Source organism: Medicago sativa, chromosome 6, assembly GCF_051527215.1.
Source record: "Medicago sativa cultivar Bolivia chromosome 6, Bolivia_mono, whole genome shotgun sequence".
Classification (NCBI taxonomy): domain Eukaryota; kingdom Viridiplantae; phylum Streptophyta; class Magnoliopsida; order Fabales; family Fabaceae; genus Medicago; species Medicago sativa.
In genome coordinates this window covers 66,264,776-66,289,830 of record NC_140754.1, presented here as the reverse complement: position 1 = coordinate 66,289,830, position 25,055 = coordinate 66,264,776, and the positions used below count along the sequence as shown (strand labels likewise).

At 33.9% G+C, this 25,055-nt stretch overlaps 1 protein-coding gene and 1 long non-coding RNA gene across 2 annotated transcripts in view; both read right to left on the bottom strand.

Annotated features, from left to right (window-relative positions):
• Window positions 1-8,918: 8,918 nt before the first annotated feature.
• On the bottom strand, window positions 8,919-9,801 carry LOC146916435 (uncharacterized). The gene has a single exon (XM_085718553.1). It carries the CDS (start codon window positions 9,762-9,764, stop codon window positions 8,919-8,921), a length of 846 nt encoding a protein of 281 aa, XP_085574679.1. The 5' UTR covers window positions 9,765-9,801.
• A 3,868-nt stretch (window positions 9,802-13,669) lies between these two features.
• LOC146916428 (uncharacterized) overlaps window positions 13,670-25,055 on the bottom strand; it is an 84,036-nt gene continuing 72,650 nt past the window's right edge. Inside the window, exons 3-4 of the long non-coding RNA XR_015015054.1 lie at window positions 14,063-14,176; window positions 13,670-13,907 (exon numbers count right to left, since the gene is read on the bottom strand). This is a non-coding gene — a long non-coding RNA (uncharacterized LOC146916428). The remainder of the gene's footprint in view (window positions 13,908-14,062; window positions 14,177-25,055) is intronic.

Sequence of the window (25,055 nt, the reverse complement as noted above, 5' to 3'; positions counted from 1 at the left end):
AAATGGATGTCAAGAGTGCATTTCTAAATGGTGTCATAGAAGAAGAAGTGTATGTCAAGCAACCTCCTGGATTTGAGGATATTAAATATCCTGACCATGTTTTTAAACTAAAGAAATCACTATATGGCTTGAAACAAGCTCCCAGAGCTTGGTATGATAGGCTAAGTAATTTCGTAATCAAGAATGATTTTAAAAGAGGACAGGTTGATACTACACTCTTCAGAAGGACCCTTGGGAAAGATATTCTTGTTGTGCAAATATATGTTGATGATATAATATTTGGTTCTACTAATGCATCTCTTTGCAAGGAATTTTCTGAGTTAATGCAGGATGAATTTGAAATGAGCATGATGGGAGAGCTGAAGTTCTTCCTTGGCATTCAAATCAATCAATGCAAAGATGGAGTCTATGTTCATCAATCAAAGTACACAAAGGAGCTTCTGAAGAAGTTCAAACTTGAAGATTGTAAAGTGATGAACACTCCAATGCACCCTACGTGCACCTTAAGCAAAGAAGATGAAGAAGCTAAAGAAGATCAGAAGCTGTATAGAGGTATGATTGGTTCTTTGTTATACCTCACTGCATCTAGGCCAGATATTTTATTCAGTGTATGCTTGTGTGCAAGATTCCAATCAGATCCTAGAGTATCTCATATGACTGCTGTCAAGAGAATCTTCAGGTATTTGAAGGGAACAACTAATCTTGGACTCCTTTATAGGAAATCCTTAGATTATAAGCTAATTGGATTCTGTGATGCTGATTATACTGGTGATAGGATTGAAAGAAAGTCAACCAGTGGCAATTGTCAATTTCTGGGTGATAATCTTATATCCTGGGCTAGCAAAAGACAAACAACTATTGCTATGTCTACAGCAGAAGCAGAATACATTTCAGCTGCAAGTTGTTGTACACAACTATTTTGGATGAAACATCAGTTGGAAGATTATCAGATAATTGCTAACAGTATTCCCATTTATTGTGATAATACTGCTGCTATTTGTTTGTCAAAAAATCCAATTTTGCATTCAAGAGCTAAGCACATTGAAATCAAACACCATTTTATCAGAGATTATGTTCAAAAAGGAATTTTAGATATACAATTCATTGATACTGAAAATCAATGGGCTGATATATTTACTAAGCCTTTAACTGTTGAAAGATTTGAGTCTATAAAGAAAAATTTGAACATGCACTACGTGTCTGATTAGATGTTTGCTTGCTCCTGAATAGGATTTTAGGTTCTGAAGTTAGTTCAGAAGCAGTAGTCCATCAGAAGCTCTTTATTGAGATTCTGAGGAAAACTCGCTTCTGATGATGACGTCAGCATCTGAAGTCCAAAAGCTGGATTTATTGCTTCTGAATAGTTGAATTAGTGGAAACGTTGGGAGTTACTTTTTAAAAGTAACTTCTGGCCCACTAACTTGGTAGTTACTCTGTGAACTTCTGACGCGGCCTGTATGTATTGGTGTATAACTAAAAGGGCAATGATGATTTAATAGCTTTGAAAGTACTTTTCACGCGCCCCCAATTTTGCATTAATGTTATGTTTGTGTGTCTCTGTTTTTTTTTGCAATCGTTTTACTTTTAACACTTTGTCAATTCACACACTACTCACTCACAACAAACACATTTGCTCTCAAACCTCTTGCGAAGTAAGCGCATTCTCTCAACCTTAGAACGCTAAAATATTCATCTTCTTCAAATCTTCGTCACTCATCAAATGGCATCATCAAGCTCAAAAGTTTCAGAATCTACATCAAACATGCAAAGCGCACCAGAATCTGGGTCAGTCTACAAAGAAAAGACTATGGATATTCCATGGAAATCCTTAATAGTTCAAGTAGAGTCACCGGTGGATTTTGCTTCACTCAAGAAGTACGAAGTAAACATGGAAGGATTGATAGAAACTCAGAAGCTGTCTGAGTATTTCAAGATGCTAAATGAGCCAACGTATGTGAACTTGGTCAAGGTCTTTTGGTTAAGAGCTGAAGTGTACAATGAAAAGCCTGCAAAAGTCGTAAGCAAACAAGCTAGGTCAAAGAAAGGGAAAATGACCATGGATATGAATCCTACATCATTTGACAGCTTAGAAATAAGGTCTGAAGTGATGGGCATTCCTATAACCATCACTGAGGACGTTATAGCTAAAGCGTGTAGAATGAATGCAGAGGGAAGATTCCAAGAAATAGTCAAGAAGGAAGATGTCCTGCTACAAGGTTACTACAACACTCTTCTGGGTGGGAAGAAAGATGCCAAGCCTTCTGAAATGGAGATTCACAACAGGATGTTGGTGAAATTCAGTAATGATTGCTTCTTTCAAAGAGCAGGAGGGTCTGATCAACCTAACAACCAACAGAAGCTAGCAATTTACTTCATGGCTATTCTGGAAAAGATAAACTTCCCAAGATATGTAATGGATCACCTCTGCTGGGCAATAAATGAAAGCACTATCAGAGGAAGGAAGCAAGTGCCTTATGGAAGATTATTGTCTGAGATCTTTCATCAAGGAAAAGTGCTGGATTTCTTGAGAAATACAAGGAGTGCTTCTGATAATTGCTTCGAAGTGTCTACTGCTGAAAGAACTATCAGTAGCAGGAGCTTATTCTCTATGAAGTTTTTCAAGAAGGCTCCTGAAGATGAAAAGTGGTTGGAGATGACCACAGAAGAAACTGAGATTATCAGGAACTTTCCTTCAATCTTTGAGGGAAGTAATCCTGAAATCTTGGCTAAATCAGTAGCTGAGTATGTCTTGGAAGAAGATGCAAGCACTCAGGAGGAAGCTGTTCCTGCTCAAGTGAAGAAGGTTAAGAGTGATACTGCATCAAAAGCAGCTACTGATAAGGGCAAGCAAAAGAAGGATGTTAAAAGAAAGAGGGGGAAAGCTGAAACAGTTTATCACAAAGAAAAACTGGATGAAGCTTTGGATGAAGTAGAAAAAGAGGAAGCTGAGCCCAAGCTGAAGAAGAAAAAGGCACCTGTTGATATAAAAAGCTCTATGGTTGAGCTGACTCCTACCAAGGCCATAATGGCTAAGGAAATTGCTGCTTTTAAGTTAGCAGATTTACAGGAGAAGAAGAGAATTAGGGCTGTTTCTATTCCCGAGAAAAGAAGTAAGGGCAGATCAAAGTCCATCATCACAGAAGAGCATCTGAACAAAGCCTTTGATGGGATAAAGGGAAATGAGCATAAGGAGAAGGCATCTGAACTAACCTTCACTCCAATGGTTGTAGTGACTTCGGATATGGAGAAAGAAGCTGATGAGCAAGCTGTTCAGATGCTAGCTGAGATAAAGAGGAAAGAAGCTCAGCACAATCTAGAAAGGGATCAAAGGCTCAAGGCTTCAGGACTGGAGAATTGTGATGAATTCTTCAAGAAGAAGTCTAAAGAAGTCAAGGAAGTGGCTGTTAAAGCTTCAGAAGCGGTTCTGAAAGCACCTAGTGCTACCACTTCAGTAGCTGGCTCTTCAGTCAAGGTATGTCAGATTCCAGTCACCTCTACCCCCATTTCACCCCTTTCATCACAAGCAACTGAGCAAGAAGAAGACACTTCTGTCTTACACAGTCTTGCTCTCCACTACTCAGGTGAGTTACCTATAGACAAATCTACCTCAGAAAAAGCCTCTGAAACAACTCCAGAAGCAGATGCTTCTGAAAATGCTATTTCAGAAAACCCCCATCAACAAACACCTGAACCACTTAAACCCACAACACCCCCACAATCACCAACAGCTACCATTGACCCCCAACTCAACACTCAAACATCAACTTCACCACAACAACCACCAACTGAAACTGAAACCCAACCAGAGCACATTGAACCCCAACCAACTCCCATGGATATTGACAACTCTCAAGTCAATGTCCAAGACCTAACATCTACCGCCACATAGCTTCTGACCAACCATCAACCTCAACCCCAACTCAATACATCACCATTCCAATTTCTAGCCCTGTTCAAGACCTTGAACTTAGTGATTCTGATCCTGAAATTCTTGAACAACCACCCACAAACACCCTGGAATCTGGATATATTAATGCTGAGCTACTCTCTATTCTCTCTCAAATGCATAATCTGGTGGATCAAAGGATGACAATTGATCTCACCAACGCATATGAAGACTCCTAGGCATCACTTCAGAACCGGGCAACTGAGCTAATTGAAAACATAAAGGCTAAGTGCATCAGAGTCAAGCAAGCTTCAGTCAGAAGGCTTATGGAAAATCTGAATCAGAGTCTCAGAGTTAGAAATCCTACACTGTTCCTGGCAAACCAGCCTTTCTTCTTAGAAATGAACTACTTGACCAGAGAAGCAAGGTTGTGTAAGCTTCTGAAGAAACAGATGGCACAGCAGCAGCAAGAGGCTAGAGAAAGGGAACAGGCTCTTCTCCAAAGGCAACAATTTCTTGAAGAACAGTTGCAGAAGAAAATTGAAGAAATGGAGAAGATGAAGAAACAACAACAAACCAACCCTTAGTTGCACACCTTAGTGTTATCTTTTGTCTGTTGTTTGTTTTAAATTCTTAGTCCTTGCTTCTGAAACCATCTTGTTTTATTTCTCTATGCTTCTGAATGCTTAATGGTTCTGACTGCTTAGCTACTTCTGATTTATGTATAATGCCTGTATATTCTTGTTGATTTACATTGCTCTGATTAACTTAGTTATTTTCCTATTATACTCTCTTCATGTTTGAGTTTTTCTCAAATCTTTTTGTCTTTTATGCTTTTTTTTAATCTTTTTGATAATGACAAAAGGGGGAGTATATGTGACAAGTATTTAAAGGCTCTGAGCCACATTAATGGCATTTGAAATTTTTTGAAAAACTTCTATCATTTTTTTTACCTTATTGGTATAAGCTATGAACGAAAGAAGGAGTATCAAAATTCAAGAAAAATTAATTGAACCATTCTTCTTATCTCTAAATTAATTCTTTCAATGATTCATTTTTTAAAGCTCTGATAATTTTATTGTGCGAAAAATGAATTTAATTAACAAGGATAGAACTTAGGGGGAGCTTACAAACCTCACCTTAAAGACTATCAGACTCAGGGGGAGTTTGAGCTTACAAACCTCAGATTCTGAGCTTACAAACCTCAGAACCCCAAAGTCAACTTGTTAATTAGATTAACAACAATTGATCAATTTTTAAATACTTTTGTTTGTCATCATCAAAAAGGGGGAGATTGTTGGAACAAAATGTGTTAACATTGAACCTTAAAGAGTTTTGATGATAACAAGGTATTAAAAATTGTAAATTGGACTAGCTAATATTTGTTCAAGTGTACAGGACCATAATTAAAAAGTTACATCATCATTGGTTCTGAATGAGCAAATAAAGAGCAAAGGAAACAACATAATTGAAGCTTGGACGCTCCTGAAGGCAACGTGCTCCTGAAGTTAAGTCGCTTCTGAAGTAAGAATAGTGCTCCTGAAGACAAGAGGTCCAGAAGTCATATCATCAGAAGCTGCATCATCAGAAGCTGCAGAAGTCATATCATCAGAAGCTGCATCATCAGAAGCTGCCTCATCAGAAGCTATTTCACTAGAAGCTGAATATCAACTGGATTTGCAAAGATTCAAGAATTGAAGAATTATCACTGCAAAAGTTGTCTATTGGATTCGAAAATGCTACAAAGGATTAGTGGAATTTTGCAACGGTCATTTCAAAGGTGTTTGAAGGCATGTGCTTGCAATTTGGACGAAAGCGTTGACATTTGTACGAATTGTACAACCACGTTCTCCACTACTCTGTTTTGTGTCCACGCTACAAGACAAGAAAACAGCTCCAGAATACGGCTTCGCCTGCATAGATGTTCCTTTGGATAAGGAATGGATTTCAAATTAGTTCTTCATAGGACAACAACCAAATCAGGCAAAAGATCAAAGGTGAAAGATCAAGCTTCAGCAACGACTCTTTGGGTGCTGGCAATTTCACAACGTCTCTTTCACACCTCTATATAAAGGAGTGAAGACCTAGAGATTTAGCAATGCTGAACAACAGACTCTCAATACTTTTACAAGTGCCAAATCTCTGCTGAAATTGTTCTGCATTCACTTAGAATTTCTGTGTCTCATAGTCATATCTTAGAAATTCTTAAGTCCATTGAGTCTGTATCTGATTTGTATTGTGAGCACCTCTGATTGTATATCAAGTGTTCAACCTTAAACAATTTTCTGTGTAATTTTGTTTAGTTAGGAAGTCTCTTGCAGTTGTGCTTGAGCAGGAAGTCTCTTGATTGTGTTCTTGAGCAAAGGAAGTCTCTAGCTTGTGTGCTTGAGCAAAGGAAGTCTCTTGCTTGTGTGCTTGAGCAATTGTAATCAGATATTACTCTTAGTGAAATCTCCTTGGAAGTGCAAGGGGGACTGGACTACTTTCGGATTGTGGAAGGAACCAGTATAATTGCTTTGTGTCGTTCTTCTTCTCTCTCTCTGTTTTATTCCGCTGCATTTAGATTCTGATTATCACTTCAGAAGCTGTCTCACTTAGCTTCTGATCAGTGTGTTCAGTTTTTAGGAGAAACGAAGAATTTTTTAAAAACACAATTCAACCCCCCCTTCTTGTGTTTTTTCTCACCTTCAGTGTTCCTTTCTTCTTAAGATGCTTTCTTGTGATGATTGAAGAAATGGATGTTTGGTATCTCTCTACCTTGTTTTTGTGGCCTCAATTTGTTTTAGCCAAAAATTTACCAAAGGGGAAGATTGTTGAGTATTTATAGTATTGGCCTCATTTTTGCTAAAACAAATACTCATATTGGATATGTTGTTCCAACATCATGGCATCTTGTACGATGATGGATATAATGTTCCAACATCTTGGCACGGTTCAGTGTGCAATGTTCTTGTGCTTAGTTGTACACGCGCTTTATCTTGTGCTTATCGCATTATGGCAGTTTGTATGTTAGTTCTTCTAAAACTGCCGTTTTAAACTTTGTGGTGAGAAAAATTTCGACAGTTTTTAAAACGCCACTTTAGTTTATAGTGGCGGCTAAAACCGCGGTAACAAGAGAATTTTGGCCGCTGTAATTCATGTGTTTTTTTTTATTTTATTTATTTACACATTGATGATTAATGATTGTGGTATGATTCTTTCCGTATTCTTACAAGTAATATAATTTTGGTAACATTATATAATTGTTGTATGATGAACTAACAAGTAATATAATTTTGGTAATGGTAACATTATATAATGTTGTATGATGAACTAACAAGTAGTATAATTTTGGTAACATTATATAATTGTTGTATGATGAATCATATGCAAAATTTTGGTGTGGTGCAAGCAATTCACGTGTGTTTTGGTTTTTTTATTTGCAAGTGGAAGGAATACAAAGAAGCAAATTATTTAAAAAAAATACTACTTAGTTCAGTTTTAAATGATTATGACCACAACCGATTCAAAAACAGCTTGTTGTCTTTTTTTGTTTGTTGTACAAAACAGTTTGTTGTCTACTCTTGTTCTAAAGTTGTTATTTCTTATGTACACTTTACTCGCTTTGACATTTCGAATTATGAAAGACTAAAAAAAAAAAAACACTAACAATATAAACATTTAAGGAAATGGATGAAATCTTGTGATACCATCTTTATTGGGAGGGTCTTAACTGTTTAAGACCCGATACCTATTAGGTACCCCTAATGGTGAGAATCTTTTCAAGGGTCTTAAAAGACCCGGGGTCTTACTTAAGACCCCCACTTTTAAGCGGGATCCACACTCTTTTAATAGTAAAAAATTGAAATATAATGATATAAAGTTATTGATAGTTGATTAGTAGGTCTCATTTAAGAACTTTGTGTGAGATCTGGGTTGGAGTGATTGAGTGTTTATTAGGTACTACTATTAAAAAATTATAATTGAGTGATTTGTACACGTGAGACCCATTTAAGATCCCAAAAATGAGTGTCTCCATTGTGGATGCTCTAAAAGGTCAGTGAGCTGTCACATTGGAGTATTACAAAAGGGATCAGATACACTTTATACTCATTGTTGTCAAAATTGTGAGTTAAATCTCAAAATTTAGGATTTTACAACTTTATTCATCTTTTACGCAACTCGAATTGATAGCAGAATTTTAGAATAGGTAAAAATCCTATCGCATCAAAATAGCACAAAATTGTGAAATCCATGCAAAATTGCAGGATTTCAAAGGATTTTGAAATATTTTGTCCATTTTTTTGATACGGGTCAATTTTAAACCAGTTCGTCAATTGACTTGGTTTGTAGTTTGTATCCGTGACCCGGTTCTATAAATAAATAAAGGGTCATGCTAACTTGTGCACTAAGGGTTATGGCACAACTTAAGAACTAAAAAAGGAACTGAGAAATAAATCATGCATTGAGAAAATATATATACTTTTAAACTTTTTAAACGTTAATTGCACAATTTCTAATACTATATTTCTACTTTTAGTTTTCCTGACATGTACTCTTAAGAGCACAAGTTAGTTTTTCCCGTAAATAAAAGACTGAGTTTTTATTTTTATTCTTCACACCAGTTCAAAATGAATTTTACCTAACTAAATAAATGGTCTCTTCGCATCAGTCCATCATCCTTTCCTTCAATCCATCATCGTTTCATCTTCAATCCATCCTCCTTTTCTCAACAAAAGTAGTTGAGTAAAATCCAATTTGATTGCGATTTTACGATTTTCGATTTTACTATTCCTTTTCGACCTAAAGCAAAATCTCGTTTTGACAACTTTGTTTATACCATATTTTTTTTTTTAAAAGCACTTTATCCCAATTAGTTACATTCACTGAAAAGCTGAAAAATAATGATCTTCAAATTCAATTCCCAACTATGTATATACAGTATCCATACCACTCATGTAAAATTGTTCAGTACAAACAATTTTCAATTCTTCAATCCAAAAATAAAAGTAAGTTTATATGTAGAGAAAAAAAAAACAGTAAAGCAGACAAATCATATTGAAAAGCTCCATAGTGACACCTCATCATCTTGAAAGTCTCCATGATCAATATGTTCAAACTCATGCCCCAAGCTATGTGTAGGGGACATTAGCGCCATATTCCTTAATGACTCTGGAATGTTCAACACTTCCTTTTCTTCTTCTTCCTCTTCCATACTAAACATAAGCTGCTCCTCTATGGCGGAGGCAGCTACAGCGCTGTCACTGTCATTAGTCGTTAAAGTCTTGTCTGGTCTGAAAGCCTCGGCAGCTTCTGCAGCTGCATTTTGTATATTTCTTGTCTCTGTAGTGGCAGGAATAGGAAGCAGCGAGGCCGAGTCTGCAAAGTTCAGACAGGCGTTGCGACCTCTCAATGCCAATGCCGCGACATCATTTGTCCTTACAGTCTTGCCTGGTCTGAATGCCTCAGCAGCTTCAGCAGCCGTCTTTTGTATATCTTTTGTCTCGCAAGTAGCGGGAATAGGGAGCGTCAAGGCCGAGTCTGCAAAGTTGAGACAGGCGTCGCAACCTTTCAATGCCAGTGCCGCAACATCATGGGCACGAGCTGCCATCTCGGCTGTTGGAAATGTTCCTAGCCAAATCTTGGTCTTTTTGTTAGGCTGTCTTATTTCACACACCCATTTATCTAGGTTCCTACTCCTCACACCCCTATACACCGGGTGGCGAGTTTCCTTGAACTTCTTCCTCCCTCCACGCTTCTTCGGGGTACTCACAGCTAACCGCACTTCCTTGTTGGAATCGGACATCCTATGATACGAAAGCCCTCTGAATTCGTCAATGATATGTGAGAGGGAGGAAGAGGAAGGGTGTGAGTAGATAGAGTTGTTAGTTGTAAACATATATATGTATGTGTTGGAGAGAATAGAAAAAGGTTTAGAATAGAAAGGGAAAGTGGGAATTGAAGATGGAGTTGGTGTTAAGAGAGTCAACATAGTGTTGTATATATAAAAGGTTTGTGAGTGTGTGTGTGTTTGAGTGTGAGTTAGATATTTTAGGACTTAAGAGTATAACGAGACAGGAGAAAGGGAAACTAACGAGGAAAGATACAGAGAGAAAAAGAAAAAGTATGCGTGCTATAAGAGGGACACTACCAGGCCCAAAAAGAGTAATGATGTTATCAAAATATAGTATCTTCTAAGACACTAAATGATGTTTTATTCCTCGACATAGGCTAAATAAGGCAATCAAAGCTTCTTTCAAAAAAAAGGTAATCAAAGCATTTCATGGGAACATGCTATTTTTAGCTCTTTTCTGATTTGATTCAAAAAAGCTCTTTACTCCTTTAATAATTTTTGTACTATATTGAGAAAAAAACTAAGCAATGTATTGTTTTATAAAATTCATGTACCGACAAAATCAAAATCTTACATGATAAAAAAAACTGCTAATGGATATTATAAGGGTACTCTTTAACAACCTTAAATAGTAAGTTTTTATAAAAATTAATGAATTCAATGCATTAAAAATTGAGCTAATTGACTTTTTCAATAAACATTTTCTTAATTAGGAATCCTTAAACAGTGCTTTTAGGGCACTCGTTAACAAGACAAAAAAAAAAATGCTAACAAGTAAAACACTTATTAATAAGTTTAAAGAGAAAATTTTATCTTGGAAACATGTATTCAACATATCCAAACTTTAAAAATAATGTAATTTTCTACATAATAGTCATGAATTATTCCTTTTATTGAATTCTTAACAAAGTTGTTAGCATGACACAATAAAAAAATACAATAAAAGTAAGATTTCTTTAACCATCAATTGGTCAAGTAGACTGTTCACTGAAGCTGACACATTTTTAATGTGGAGAAGTTGACTTTATGAGGTTTGAACCACGACTCTGCATATATTATGTAATCTCCTTACTAATTGAGTTAAACTCAAAAGAAAGTCCTTATTTTATTGTACATATGTTTATAAAATATCATTTTATATATGAATGTATTATGATTTGGCATCACATCTTCTATGACATTGAATAATAAAACACTCTCCGTCTCATCGTTCTTTTTTAAATGACACATTAAATACTTTGTACGCTCTATAGTATTTTTCGGTTTTTTCTACGTTACCCCTCGATGATTTTGGAGTAATTTACCTCTTTCGATGAAAAATCATATTTTCTTCATTTTTTTTACAATTAATTATCATTTTCATTTTAAAAACATCAAATTTCTTTATCTCTTTCATTTAAGATGTGATTTACATCTCTTTTGTTTCAACATCGAGTCATATTTGTCATAAGGGATAAATTACCCTCAATTCATCAAGGAAAAATGTAGGCTCACTGATATGTTTTTTCTTAGTATCAGTTACCATTTTCATCTCAAAAACATCATACTTCTTCATCTCCTTCATTCAACATGTGATATACATTTACTTCGTTCCAAAATTGAATTTTATTTGTCACTAGAGGTAAATTACCCTTTATTCATTAAGGGGTAACATAGACCTCACCTTAATTTCCATAAAAAATAAAATAAAAAATTATTCATAGCCAAAATGCTATTATATTCGTGAAAAAAACCAATCAAATCCTAACCGGCACAAGCTGTGCAAGAAAAAGATTCAAACAAAATCCGCAAACATGGTTTCAAAGAAACTATAGAACAAGAGAAAAGAAACTAGAAACTAGGTGACAAAACCGAGACAAACGGCAGGAATATTAGACCACCAAAACTGTAATTCAAAGATTAATCCTCCATATATAATTATGGGGTTTGCTAGAACACACCCACTAGTTTTTATGTGGGAGTGTTTTAGCAAGTTATAACTAAAAAGTTAATAAATACACCTTAAGGTGTATGCTGCTATAACACACCTTCTAACAAACAAGTGGGTGTGTTCTAGCAAATCCTGTAGGCATTTGCTAGGATACACCCACTTATTTTTTAGAAGGAGTATTTTAGCAAGTAAATAACTAAAAAGTGGTTAAATGCACCCTAAGGTGTAGCTTTGCTAAAACACACCCACATAAAAACTAGTGGGTGTGTTCTAACAAATCCCTATAATTATAAACACCAATTACATATTTAACATACTCCCTTGGTCACTATTATAATCAAAGTTTTTTTTAAAAAAAATCATTGAATAATTGATATACATGATCTATATTTCAAACTAAATACATAAATTATTCAATGATTATTAAAAATTAATGTTTTTTTTGACAATAGTGGCCAACTGAAATACATTATAAAAAGTTGGTAGTGTAATCAATATGTATATTTTGTGTATAATTATTACTAAATTCTTCTTTGTATATAGACCAATTCAATATTAACACGTTATTTTTAACACTCACTCTTTTATTTGATAAAATTTATGTAGATCTTACCACTTTGAAAATGTATCACATATATAAAGTAGTGGGATTCATATATATTTCATCCGATAAGAGAATAAATTTTAAAAAGATTGTGTTAAAATAATTATTGTTAACATTATTCATTTATGAAAACAAATTATCCATCAAGAAAAAAATGCAGAGAGTTACATATGCTTAGTTGGCACCAATCAATGCAATTTTTTTCAATAAAAATATAACATAAATAGTGAAAGATAAATAAATTATTTTGATTAATGCTAACTTAGGACAATTAACTTTAACATGCATATTTTCTTGATGGATAAATAAGAATTTGTCATTTTCTTAAAATAAAGAATTTGTCGTTTTCTTAAAATAAAGAATTTGTCATTATTCATTTGCTAACAATTAGTGCGATTATGGATATTTAACACACTAATTAACACACTCCAATTATTACTTATACACAGTTGAGATAACTCGGTGGTTTTCCTTTTCATTTAAACTTGAATTCGCGTGCAGGGAAAGTGATGCTTGAATTATGTGTCTACTGTATAAGGACAAGTGTGTTGTTCCTCTATTAGAGCCACATGTTTTTTTCCTAAGGGTTACAGCCACATGTATTTTATTTAGAGAATATTGGAGATAGAGATGAGTGGTATATTAGTCCTGTAAATAGTTGCATAAAGCGAAATGCTAACAAATGCCGAGAAAAATTTGTCTTGAAAATGAGGCAACTTGTTAGCAAGACCCTTGTATAAATAGTTTGTTACCACTCTATTAGTGAGTAACTTCCTCATTTGTAATATCACTCTTTAATTTGCTCATTTGAAATATTTTATTCTAAGTTAAGAGAACGGACATACATCAAGTGGAAACGACGACATCCCAACTAGGTTGGCACCTAGAAGAACCTTCATCCTATGCCGCCAAGCTCAAAGAAAATTTGATTAAAAAAAGGGAAAAATCACTACTACAAAAATGAGCTTATATAGCGTTTTTTTTTTTTGCTTTAGATAGCGCTTTTGAAGCGCTACTGTAAATGGCGCTGGTAAAAGTAATATAGTGCTTTTTTTATGTATAAAGCGCTAGCTAAAGCATGGTTTATATAGCGCTTTATGTCAAAAAGCGCTAGCAAAGGGTCTCCTTAGATAGCGCTTTAAAAAAAAACGTCATCTAAGACAGGTTTAAAGACAGCATTTTTGTTTTAAAAGCGCTATGTAACATTATGTTTAGATAACGCTTTATAAAGGAAAAAAGCGCTAGGAGAAGCATTTATTTATTTATTTTTGTCAATTTTTTTTTTCCTTTGCAGATAGCGTTTTTTTATCAATTTAAAGTAAAATATATATAAAGTCATAAAATTTAAAGGGAAATATATATAATTTTGGCACATTATAATTAGGACTATTATTTATCAAATAAAACTTCACCATATCATAAAAAATGTATGTATATATAGCATAAAAGTCAGAAATGTATAGCCTATAATATGGTAACATAGATATCTCTAGGAGTTACAACTAATTAGTTAACATAAACATCAAAATCTTCTATGGTATCATGCAGTCTTCATCTATCTTCTTGATCTTCTCAACATTTTTATCCAAAACAAGCAGGCAAATCATCATTCATTTCCAAATTTCGTTCACTCTCCTCCACTTGACTCCTCCACCTGAATATATACTAGAAAACACCATTAAGCAATAATACTATATTATATTAAAGATAAATTCAAAGTACTACTGATCATGAGTACAAATTAAAGCAAGATTATAAATTAAAACAACTACCACTTCTAGCAAATATATTGAGAAACATGAAACCCACCTTATCATAAAAATATCATGTAACTTTTAAGCTGAGCATGAAATGACACCATTCTTCTTGGATTTCTCTTAGTTTATCTTTTGAGTATGTCACACACTTGAAATCATCAATGTACTGCATATATTATAACAAAAAATAACCATGTTACTTAATAAACTTAATTATATACAAATATTATACTTTAATATAAAAATAACATACCAGCTTTGGAATCCGTTTAGTTTTGAAATGAGAATCTCTTTCATAAACCTCATCACAAAGTACCCGCAATCTATACCATTTTTTGGCGAGGACACTACAAAAAATAAAATTAGTTTGTATCAATCAAATTATTTATTTTATTCATACACTAATTACATCAAAATATGTGCTTAAAGCTAGGTCTACATACAAGAATAGAAATTTCCTATTCAAAATATGTGCTAAAAGCTAATATAGGTCCATACACAATCAGATGATCATGGTGACTCAAAAAGTCAAAATGATTCCATGGCACCAATTTACTTTGTTTAGTAGAACCATCAAAGTTTATTTGTACCCCAATCATATATGAGCATACACATGTACACATATTCAAGAATGTGTTTATAAATTACTTTGCAATAACATTCCACGTCATAGCTATACAACTAAGTTTCAGTTAGCATGACATTGTGGAAGTGCTACAACACATATCAAAAGCTTACATGAAAAATTGGAAAAGTAGCCACAAAATATTCTTAAATTGTAATACTAATACAAGTCTTAAATTCTGTGCATGAACTAATCAATCAATAACTATGAGGGATACACATTTCGGTGTGTGCATAAACGTGGCATATAGGTCATATGTGTCTTTATGTAACAACGATTCTATATGAACCAGTAAGTGTATCCAAATTAACACAATAACAGTAGCAAATTCTTCATACCTCATATTTGAGAGTGCCACCTGAAATTGAAGCAAAAGAAAAATAAAAACACAGAACAAATTGAAGCATTAAAATTAGATTTGGATTATAATTCATGTTAATTCCTTTATTTGCCTATCTAAAATGTTACACCAAACACAATAATCCCAAAAAACATTGTTTCCCACGACCTATTCATTAATACTGACATCACATCGCTATTTTGCCAAATTAAAATTCCCAAAACCCTAAAAATTTGATTCATGAAATTCATCACCTTAGTGGTTGTTTTGAGATTGATGTAGGCTGGAAAAGGGATATTGGTGGCTTGAATCTTGAATGGAAGATGCTAGAGGATGGAGGATTTGTGCGCAGAGAAAAGGGGCAAGAGGGTTGACTTCTCGCACGGAGGTAGAAGGGGTCAGAGAGTCGCGCCACTGAAAGTGGGAAGGTATGACAAGAGATTTTTGAAAGGGAAGTGGTGGTGATGGTCGCAGCTGTACCGCCGATGAGTGGAGGAGGTTGAGAGATTTTGGTTGAGTTTGGAGTTAGAGAGAAGGTAGAGAGATAATGAAATCTGTGAATGAGTGAATTTTGGAGGAGGATTTGTTTTTTTGGAAAAGTTTGGATTTAGTTTGTTATATATTTGATTTGTTTTTTTAGTTTGGATTTGTTTTTTGGAAAAAGTTTGAATTTGTTTTTTTTGAAAAAGTTTGGATTTAGTTTGTTATATATAATATATATATATATATATATGATAAAAAATATTAAAAAAAAGGTGTGCTTTGTTACTGCAATCCATTTTTCATTAAAATTCAAAAAAAAAATTGAAATATGCTATGCAGGGGATCGTGGAGTTAGTTTGTTATATATTTGATTTGTTTTTTTTAGTTTGGATTTGTTTTTTGGAAAAAGTTTGAATTTGTTTTTTTGAAAAAGTTTGGATTTAGTTTGTTATATATATAATATGTGTGTGTGTGTGTGTGTATATATATATATATATATATAAATATTAAAAAAAAGGTGTGCTTTCTTACTGCAATCCATTTTTCATTAAAATTCAAAAAAAAAAATTGAAATATGCTATGCTGGGGATCGAACAGGAAACCTGTTAGTTAATGTACATTAAATCACTTTATAAAATGGCGCTTTTTTTATGCTATAAGCGCTATCTTTCTCAAGCATACAGTAGCGCTTTTTTTAACTTATAAGCGCTATTTAAGGTTGATTTATATATAGCGCTTTTCATAAAAAGCGCCATATACGATTAATCATGTTTTTTTTATTTAAATATCTATTATTTTTATTTAACCTATACTGACGCTTTCAATACAAAGCGCTATATATACTTAAAAGGATAGATGGTGCTTTTTCAAAAAAGCGCTAGCTAAGATCTCCGTGTTTTAATTTATAGCGCTTTAGTGTTAAAAGCGCTATTTATGAGGCGCTACATTTTCCCAATTTTGTAGTAGTGAATAGATACAAGAAGGGGAACTAGGTCAAAACCCTCAAAGATAAAAACAAGAAATAAAAATAAACGGAAACAGACAGAAACAGCCGTCTAAGGAAAACTGTAATCAGGCATTCCATAACGGTCCCTAAAGAAGTCCGTCTGCAAAGTCTGAGGCAACATTGATAACCAAACAGTTCCCTGATGTGAATGACCCATATTAGCTATCAATTCGACGCAATAGTTACCTTCCCTGAAAATATGTGAAGAAATAAGTTGTATCCCTTGATTACAAGTTGTGCCAATGGTTTCTAAGCATAACCGTACCAAAACCGCGGGCATTCCAATAGAAAATATTTATTGATCAGTTGGATAAGGATCCCCCTAGATCAGGTTCTATACAAAGTTTTATAGTCTTTCTCTTCCTTTTTATGGATTGCATGTTTCATAAATTAATATGGCATCCACTTTGAAGCATAATTTTTGTTGCATTTCCTCGAGAATATCCAATTTTCTCACATCAATTTCACTTTCCTTTTTTTTTTCAGGGTTTCAATGTCATATTCTCCTTTCAGCGTGTAATTTCGTTTCGTTCTAGATTTTGAAGATTCTTTTGCTTTCCAAATTCATTTTCATTGTTCCCCCCATATTAGGGTTCCTTATTCATACATATGTTTCGTTTCTCTCACATGTTTCCATTTCATGACTTTGTTTTGCTATTATTGTTTGATTCTGCTTTGATTTGTTGTTTGATTTCCATGTTTTGTCGTTCTTGAAATTAATAAGATGTAATATGTGTTATGATTAATTAGATATCATTTTGTCGTTCGCTCATAGAGAATCATCATGAATCTTCTAAGGGTTATGTTACTCGTTTACATCAAAAAATAATTTTGATTCACGTTTGGATTCATCCCTGGTTGTCATAAGTCTCACCCTCATTGCTGCAATTTATGAGTTCCAATAATATTTTCTGCTACATCAGGTTGCATAAGAGGTTTAACTCATACTTTATATTCAATTTCAATTTAAACTTTGTTCAATCATTAACTTCGAGTAAATGTGGAGAAGATTGTGATTAGTATGAATTGTTCCATTTTTGGAGTTCTCTACGTTGAAATTGAGCTGGTAATATAGTTGGATATATATATTCTGTTTTGATTCCCTAAGTAACAAGTGCTTGTCATTAATTTGTTCAAGGAAATCACTTAGTTTGGAGTGTTTTAATAGCTTGGTGCTTCAAATAGTTCACTCTACTGTCTTTTGTGTGGTATTTGTGTTTTTGTTAACAATTGATACACTAGGCCCTACTAGTTTATTTCGGTCTATTCATGCCTTTTTAAGCAAGTTAGAGTTTTTTTTCTTCCATTGATTACATGTTGAAATAGGTCGATATTAGTCAGAAGTGTTAAGGGGATCATATGTTTATGTAATGTGGTGCTTTTTGCATAATTTGGTATTATTTGTGAAGCTGCAACTACTGGAAATACCGTGCCATGATGGACCTGTATCGTGGAACGATTGGAGGAGCACCCGAGCCAGATTTTTGAAACTCAGATTGATCTTGGCACATTGGGGTTGTATCGTGGCACAATGAAGATTTTAATGAGCATGCCACACAAGGTTAATGAACAGGTCGTGGTATAATGGACTTGTAAATGGCACGATGGGAGTGTAACGCCCTAAACCCCGAAAGCAATAATCATGCGATTTAAAGAATAAATATTCAAAAGAGTTTAGATGTCATGTCATCGTTCATTTCAAAACATGCAAAGATTCAGTTTCAAAAACATCGCAGCGGAAAAATCTCAACAATCAACATAAAAATCTCAGTGACATACAGTCATCCTCAAGTACATCTAGTAACAAATCTCAAAGGCCATAACAAGGGTCAAAACATAAGTAATATCTCAACAGTCAGATGGTAATCTCAACATAAAGCAACGACAAAAGTAAGACTCGATATCCTACTCAGTGTCCGACACTACTAAAATCTAAAGCAGATAAAAGAGGACGCTTCCGCTATCCTCAAGTAACTCACCAAAGCAAAGCAACTACTCCTGCACACCATCTACCCATTCATAAGAATAAGGCAGACGGTCAACCACACGACCACTGGGGGTTAATCCACGATTCATGATCAAAGTATAATCAAATGAAAATAAATGGCATAATTAATTCAAATGATTAAACAACAGTAAATTAAATAAATCACAACAACTCAACAACATTAATAATCATCAAGCATACAAGTATGAAAATACACAAGTACATCTTCACAAATCCACCAATTTCACCAAGTATACGATTTACCAATGTTTCACCAATGAAAATATTCACCAAGTACATAAGCAAATATGACACATGTCAAGTTATGCAATGCGCCTAGACACGACTCTATATGCATGTGGTACCAGTCGTCACCAAGGTCCTCACCTCAAGATACATATGTATCAATAGTCTTTGACAATATGAATGAAAAGAATTCGGTCTTCGCCAATATGAATACAAAGTATTCATCGTCGCTAATATGGATATACACATCCGACTCAACATTTATGAATGCATGAACATATGACTCGACAATGCATACGTTCAACAACAAGTCGGCAACAATCAACGTCAACATTTTTCAATACATGCATACACCATCAAAGTCGTCACCAATTTGCATGTATGAATTCGTCACCATTAAAGAGTCATCACTGTTAAAATCATCAACACATCATTAACAATTCATCAACAAATATTTATCACCTCATAGGAATAACTTCGTTTTATAAAACATAATTCTCATAAAAGGTGACATATAACCACATCATAATAATCAACGTATCAACACCCAATAACCATTGTTTCCCTCTCTATTCATCCTATTATCTTATAGTGTTTCTGATGTAATATTTTTCTATCAATCAAACGTAAGTATTGTATATCGTCACCACAGGGACTAGCGCGATATTCGAGCCATTCAACAATCAATATTGTTCTAAGTGTATGGATTTAAAATGTTTGTCTGTGTAAACCTATATAAACTATTTGACATAAAATAAATAGAGAAGAGATAGGGCAATTTCGCTTGGGGTCAGAGACACTCAACCAAGCGTAACAACTACAATCTCACGATCAAATAACGGATTCTAGCTTTTTAAACGATATTATCACAATCACTCGACAATATCATTTGTGTCCAAATGATATCGTTATTTCTAAGGGATCGTTTAAATGTCGATTTCCCAAACTATTTAAACAATCACAAAGTCGATTGGACCGTTTAATCGATGATTTCCCAATCTATTAATCGATCCAAAAGCATTAAGTTCTAGATTAAAAGTGATAATCAAAGATTAACATCTATGTCTAGAATGAAAACTTAGATAGATTGTTATTCTATTCCTAGATCCAAAAGTATTTATCAATATCATTTCAAATCTCAATAAGCTTTAAACACAAGAATAACAACAATATTGAATAAATAGCTAGAATCATATATTAAAAGATCAAGAGTTTACATAATGGCTTGTTTGAATACCTCAAAACCCACAAGGGTAGATGTAGCTACATATGTCTATGCAAGCATGGCAAAGGAGGAAAGAAAGATGAAGATTTCATGTCTAGACTCATGTTGTCTCAACAAATCTTGGATAAAATCTACTCTTAACAACCTTGCTTTATGTTTCTAGAAATGCCATCCCTTTATCTCTCCAAAAATGATGTACTGCTCCAAAAAAAACGTTCCACTTTCTGCCGAAAAACGTGAATCCCCTGTGGTGTGCGCTGCTTCCTATATATATATATGTTAACCCTCTTTTATCATAATGTGTTGTTCCTTTCTCTCGGGTCACCAATGCAGATTGGGTCAAAGGCCCATTTGTTTTTCTTCTAATTCACCAAAATTTGCTTCACGTGTAGCCACACTTCAATTAAGTCATGATTTTAGTCATTTTAACTTCATTGTACTACACTTCAAAGTAGGCCACCCTTTGTTATATCATATAGTCATTGATCCATAGTAATAATAGGTAGTAATATATTAGTTGACTCAATAAATAAAAAAATGATAATTTATTTAAAATGACTCTAAATTAAATACTAAATAAATAAAAATAGAATTAAAACTTAATTAAAAAAAACTCTAAAAATGTGATATGTCGGACTGTCATCACAACCCCAAACTTGAATCATTCCTTGTCCTCAAGGAATTCACTTGTAACATTGACAATTGACAGTTAAATAACAATTACCTAATCAAGTGATAGTCCAAAAGTTCATCTCCGACTACCCATATGATGAGCCAGTTTAACTTGCTTGCATCCACCATTCACAACTCCACGCAACAATTTGATAAGGGTTCACACAGTCGACGTGCGGGTCTACATATTACCATACACTTGAAAAGTTTCTAAACGTCAATCAAAATCAATGTCATTACACACTTTAAGGTCTATAAGGGTTATAATGGGGCTTAGGTAAAGGTGGGATAATATTTGGATAAGTAGGCTACATAAAATTTGAGTTAGGAACTCCTACAGAAATTAAAGCAAAGATTCAATCCCTCATTCACCCTTTGAAACAACAATTGTAAAGGTACTAGAGATTATTTGTAACTATCGGGACAATCGAGTTTGAAATTACTCAGATTTTTCATTGTTTGTCCCCTTTTTCTTTTCATTCTATTTTTCTTTTCTTTTTTTTGATACACCATTTTTGTGTGTATTTTTCATGCTTTGTTCTTTGTTCTCTAGTACCCCACCCCAAACTTAGTTGGTTGCAAATTCCAAAAGCAACCCCAAACTTACTGTTTAGCAACACACTACTTAGCCTAACTCAAACATAACATTTTGGGTTAAATCCTAAAAGTCTCTATGCTAAATATGTAATTTGTTACCGAACAAAAAGATCTAAACCTACCGGCTCAAATTCGCTTTCAAAAAGGATAAGTTTCAAATTAAATAAGGGTAGGCTTCAAAGGCTCACAGGACCAAGCACTTTTGCCTCAGTGTGTAAATGACAAAGATCAATCAACAGTAAAGAAACAATTCAAGTTCTAGAAATGTAGTTGCACGGAACACTCTATATAAGTAAATTGAAAAATAAAATTTTGCTATGAACCTACAGTGTTAGATTTCTAGGAGTTGTGACTACCTATCACATATGCCGTACAATTCGCCTTTGAATATCAAGTCACTATCTCCTTATGAACTTTTGGAATACCGCTTGACTACACAATTGTTACTAAACTGGAAAAAGTCAATAAACAAACAAATTCATCGATAATAAACAAGTTCAGATTCAATTACATAACAGGGGGTACACTGACTTATTCAAATAAACAACACAACAATTAAAAGTTCAACTGACACAACTGACATCTAACAAATACGAGTTATTGAAAAAGAACTTATGTGGACTTTGATTTTTTTTTTCGGTCCATCTTTTCACACTTTTTTTTCTTTGTTTTTTTTTTTTTTGTTTTTTTACTGAATATAAATACCTTCTTCCCCTTTTGTTCGCATAATTATTTCCTTGCTAAGTAACGGTTCCTTTTTCTCTGCTACCATCATCACTTCTTCAATCTGAAACGGATATAACTAACAAGAAATTTTTCTTTGTATACCAAAGAGGGGTTAGTGCAAACAACTATACAATAGCGAAAAATATATACAAATTATATACAAATGCTCAAAATAATACAAATTGTCGTGATGCTTAAAATATCTAAACGCCAGTCCCCAGCAACGGCGCCATTTTGATGTAATATTTTTCTATCAATCAAAAGTAAGTTTTGCATATCGTTTCCACAGGGACTAGCGCGATATTTGAGCCATTCAACAATCAATATTGTTCTAAGTATATGGATTTAAAATGTTTGTCTGTGTAAACCTATATAAACTATTTGACATAAAATAAATAGAGAAGAGATAGGGCAATTTCGCTTGGGGTCAGAGACACTCAACCAAGCGTAATAACTGCAATCTCACGATCAAATAACGGATTCTAGCTTTTTAAACGATATTATTACAATCACTCGACAATATCATTCGTGTCCAAATGATATCGTTATTTCTAAGGGATCGTTTAAATGTCGATTTCCCAAACTATTTAAACAATCACAAAGTCGATTGGACCGTTTAATCGATCATTTCCCAATCTATTAATCGATCCAAAAGCATTAAGTTCTAGATTAAAAGTGATTATCAAAGATTAACATCTATGTCTAGAATGAAAACTTAGATAGATTGTTATTCTATTCGTAGATCCAAAAGTATTTGTCAATATCATTTCAAATCTCAATAAGCTTTAAACATAAGAATAACAACAATATTGAATAAATAGCTAGAATCATATATTAAAAGATCAAGAGTTTACATAATGGCTTGTTTGAATACCTCAAAACTCACAAGGGTAGATGTAGCTACATATGTCTATGCAAGCTTGGCAAAGGAGGAAAGAAAGATGAAGATTTCATGCCTAGACTCATAATGTCTCAACAAATCTTGGATAGAATCTACTCTTAACAACCTTGCTTTATGTTTCTAGAAATGACATCCCTTTATCTCTCCAAAAATGATGTACTGCTCCAAAAAAAACCTTCCAATTTCTGCCGAAAAACGTGAATCCCCTGTGGTGTGCGCTGCTTCCTATATATATATATGCTAACCCTCTTTTATCATAATGTGTTGTTCCTTTCTCTCAGATCACCAATGCAGATTGGGTCAAAGGCCCATTTGTTTTTCTTCTTCTAATTCACCAAAATTTGCTTCACGTGTAGCCACACTTCAATTAAGTAATGATTTTAGTCATTTTAACTTCATTGTACCACACTTCAAAGTAGGCCACCCTTTGTTATATCATATAGTCATTGATCCATAGTAATAATAGGCAGTAATATATTAGTTGACTCAATAAATAAGAAAATGATAATTTATTTAAAATGATTATAAATTAAATACTAAATAAATAAAAATAGAATTAAAACTTAATTAAAAAGACTCTAAAAATGTGATATGACGAACTGTCATCAGTTTCCATCACCAATTGCAAGTTATATAATCAAGAAAACTCATTCCTATAAAGTTCGTCTAGGTTTATGAAAATTGGCATTTTTCAATTAATTCTTCAAAACCAAGGTAACCAAGTTCAAACGCCTCAACCAAGTATATACACAATTCACATTTAAGTGCAGTAGCGTATACGCATACGTTTCATAAGCCAATTCCGCTCAATTTCAATATTCACCTAAGTTCGTCTCACTTTGACACTTTTCAAAAGAATTCCAATTTTCAAAACAAAACCAAGTTAAAGTTCAAGTAAGCCATCCAAAATATTTTTATAAATCATAGTTTCAGTAAACAACCTTAACCCCACCCTTTTCCCTTGAGAAAAATGACTTTCGGAAAATTATGCGTTTTTAACATTTTTCGAGAGGTTTGATTCGATTTCGCAAAACCAAGTTCAATCCAGTTCATTTGATGTTTCCAAAGGTTTAGAAAGCTTAAATACAGTTAAGTACATCAAAAGAATCAGTTTGAAACCGCCCAGATCGACCCTAAGTGCCCGGAACGACCCGGAACATGGGTTTCTGTCCTGTGCAACTCGCTACAGCAAGCTCCAGCTCGCCTAGCGAGCTACACCAGAACAGGTCACCCTGTTCTTGGTTGTTCCCTCTCGGGAACTCCTCAATTTTCACCCAAAAACCATTTTTTATCCCCTTGACCCAAAATTCGACCCCAAATCTTGTACATCAGTTTATAAACATCAAAGGGCATTCAAAATAACAACAAACATTGAATCATAACATCAATTTTCATCAAAATCATCATTATATTCATTTTTAACCAAAACCCCACAATTCTCTCATTTTTCATTCAAATTTCACAACAGTCACACCAATTCAAACCTCATCAACATACAAACATAAATAAACATTTATGAAGTGCATTCAAACATGTTTCAACCATAATCACTCATCAATTCATGATTTACACTCATTTAAGCAAAAATCATCAAAACAACTTATTAACAACAACAAATATGAATTTTAAGCACATAACACATCAATTTCATGAAGTTTATCATACCCACTATAACAGCCTGATTTTTCGCTAGATTTATTTTATTATTTATTTATGTGTGTTATATGTGCTCTTATGTGATTATTTGCCTCTGTGTGTATTTTTGGTCGGGATTTGTAGAATTCAGTGTTAGAAGGGTATTTTAGTCATTTTGGACTTAGGGGTATTTTGGTCATTTTGTGGGTAAGGGTAATTTAGTAATTTCGTTGAGGATTATTTTTGGTGCTTAATGAGAGTTGTTATTTTACTAAGTGCTAGGGAGTTGTAGTAATTTATTTTATTACCGGTAGGTGACCGTTAGTATTACATTTTACCGTCAAGTGAGTAGTAACATTTTTGGTTAGAATAGAAATGGGTTAGGCCCATTAAGGTGTTGTGAGTTGAGCCCAATTAGATAGAACCTATATAAGCTCTAGTTGGTAGAGAAAATAGGGTTTTTGCCAACATTTTCAATTGAGAAGAGATAGAGATAGAGAGAAGGAAAGGGTTTGAAGAGAAGGATCTAGAGAAGGCTAGAGGGAGGTCAAGCTTCAAGGATTGCAGCTAGGATTGGAGCTAAAGTGAAGCCTTAGTGTTGA

Coding starts and splice junctions, on each gene's coding strand:
- LOC146916435 (XM_085718553.1), bottom strand. CDS start 9,764: ATGTTTACAACTAACAACTCTATCTACTCACACCCTTCCTCTTCCTCC.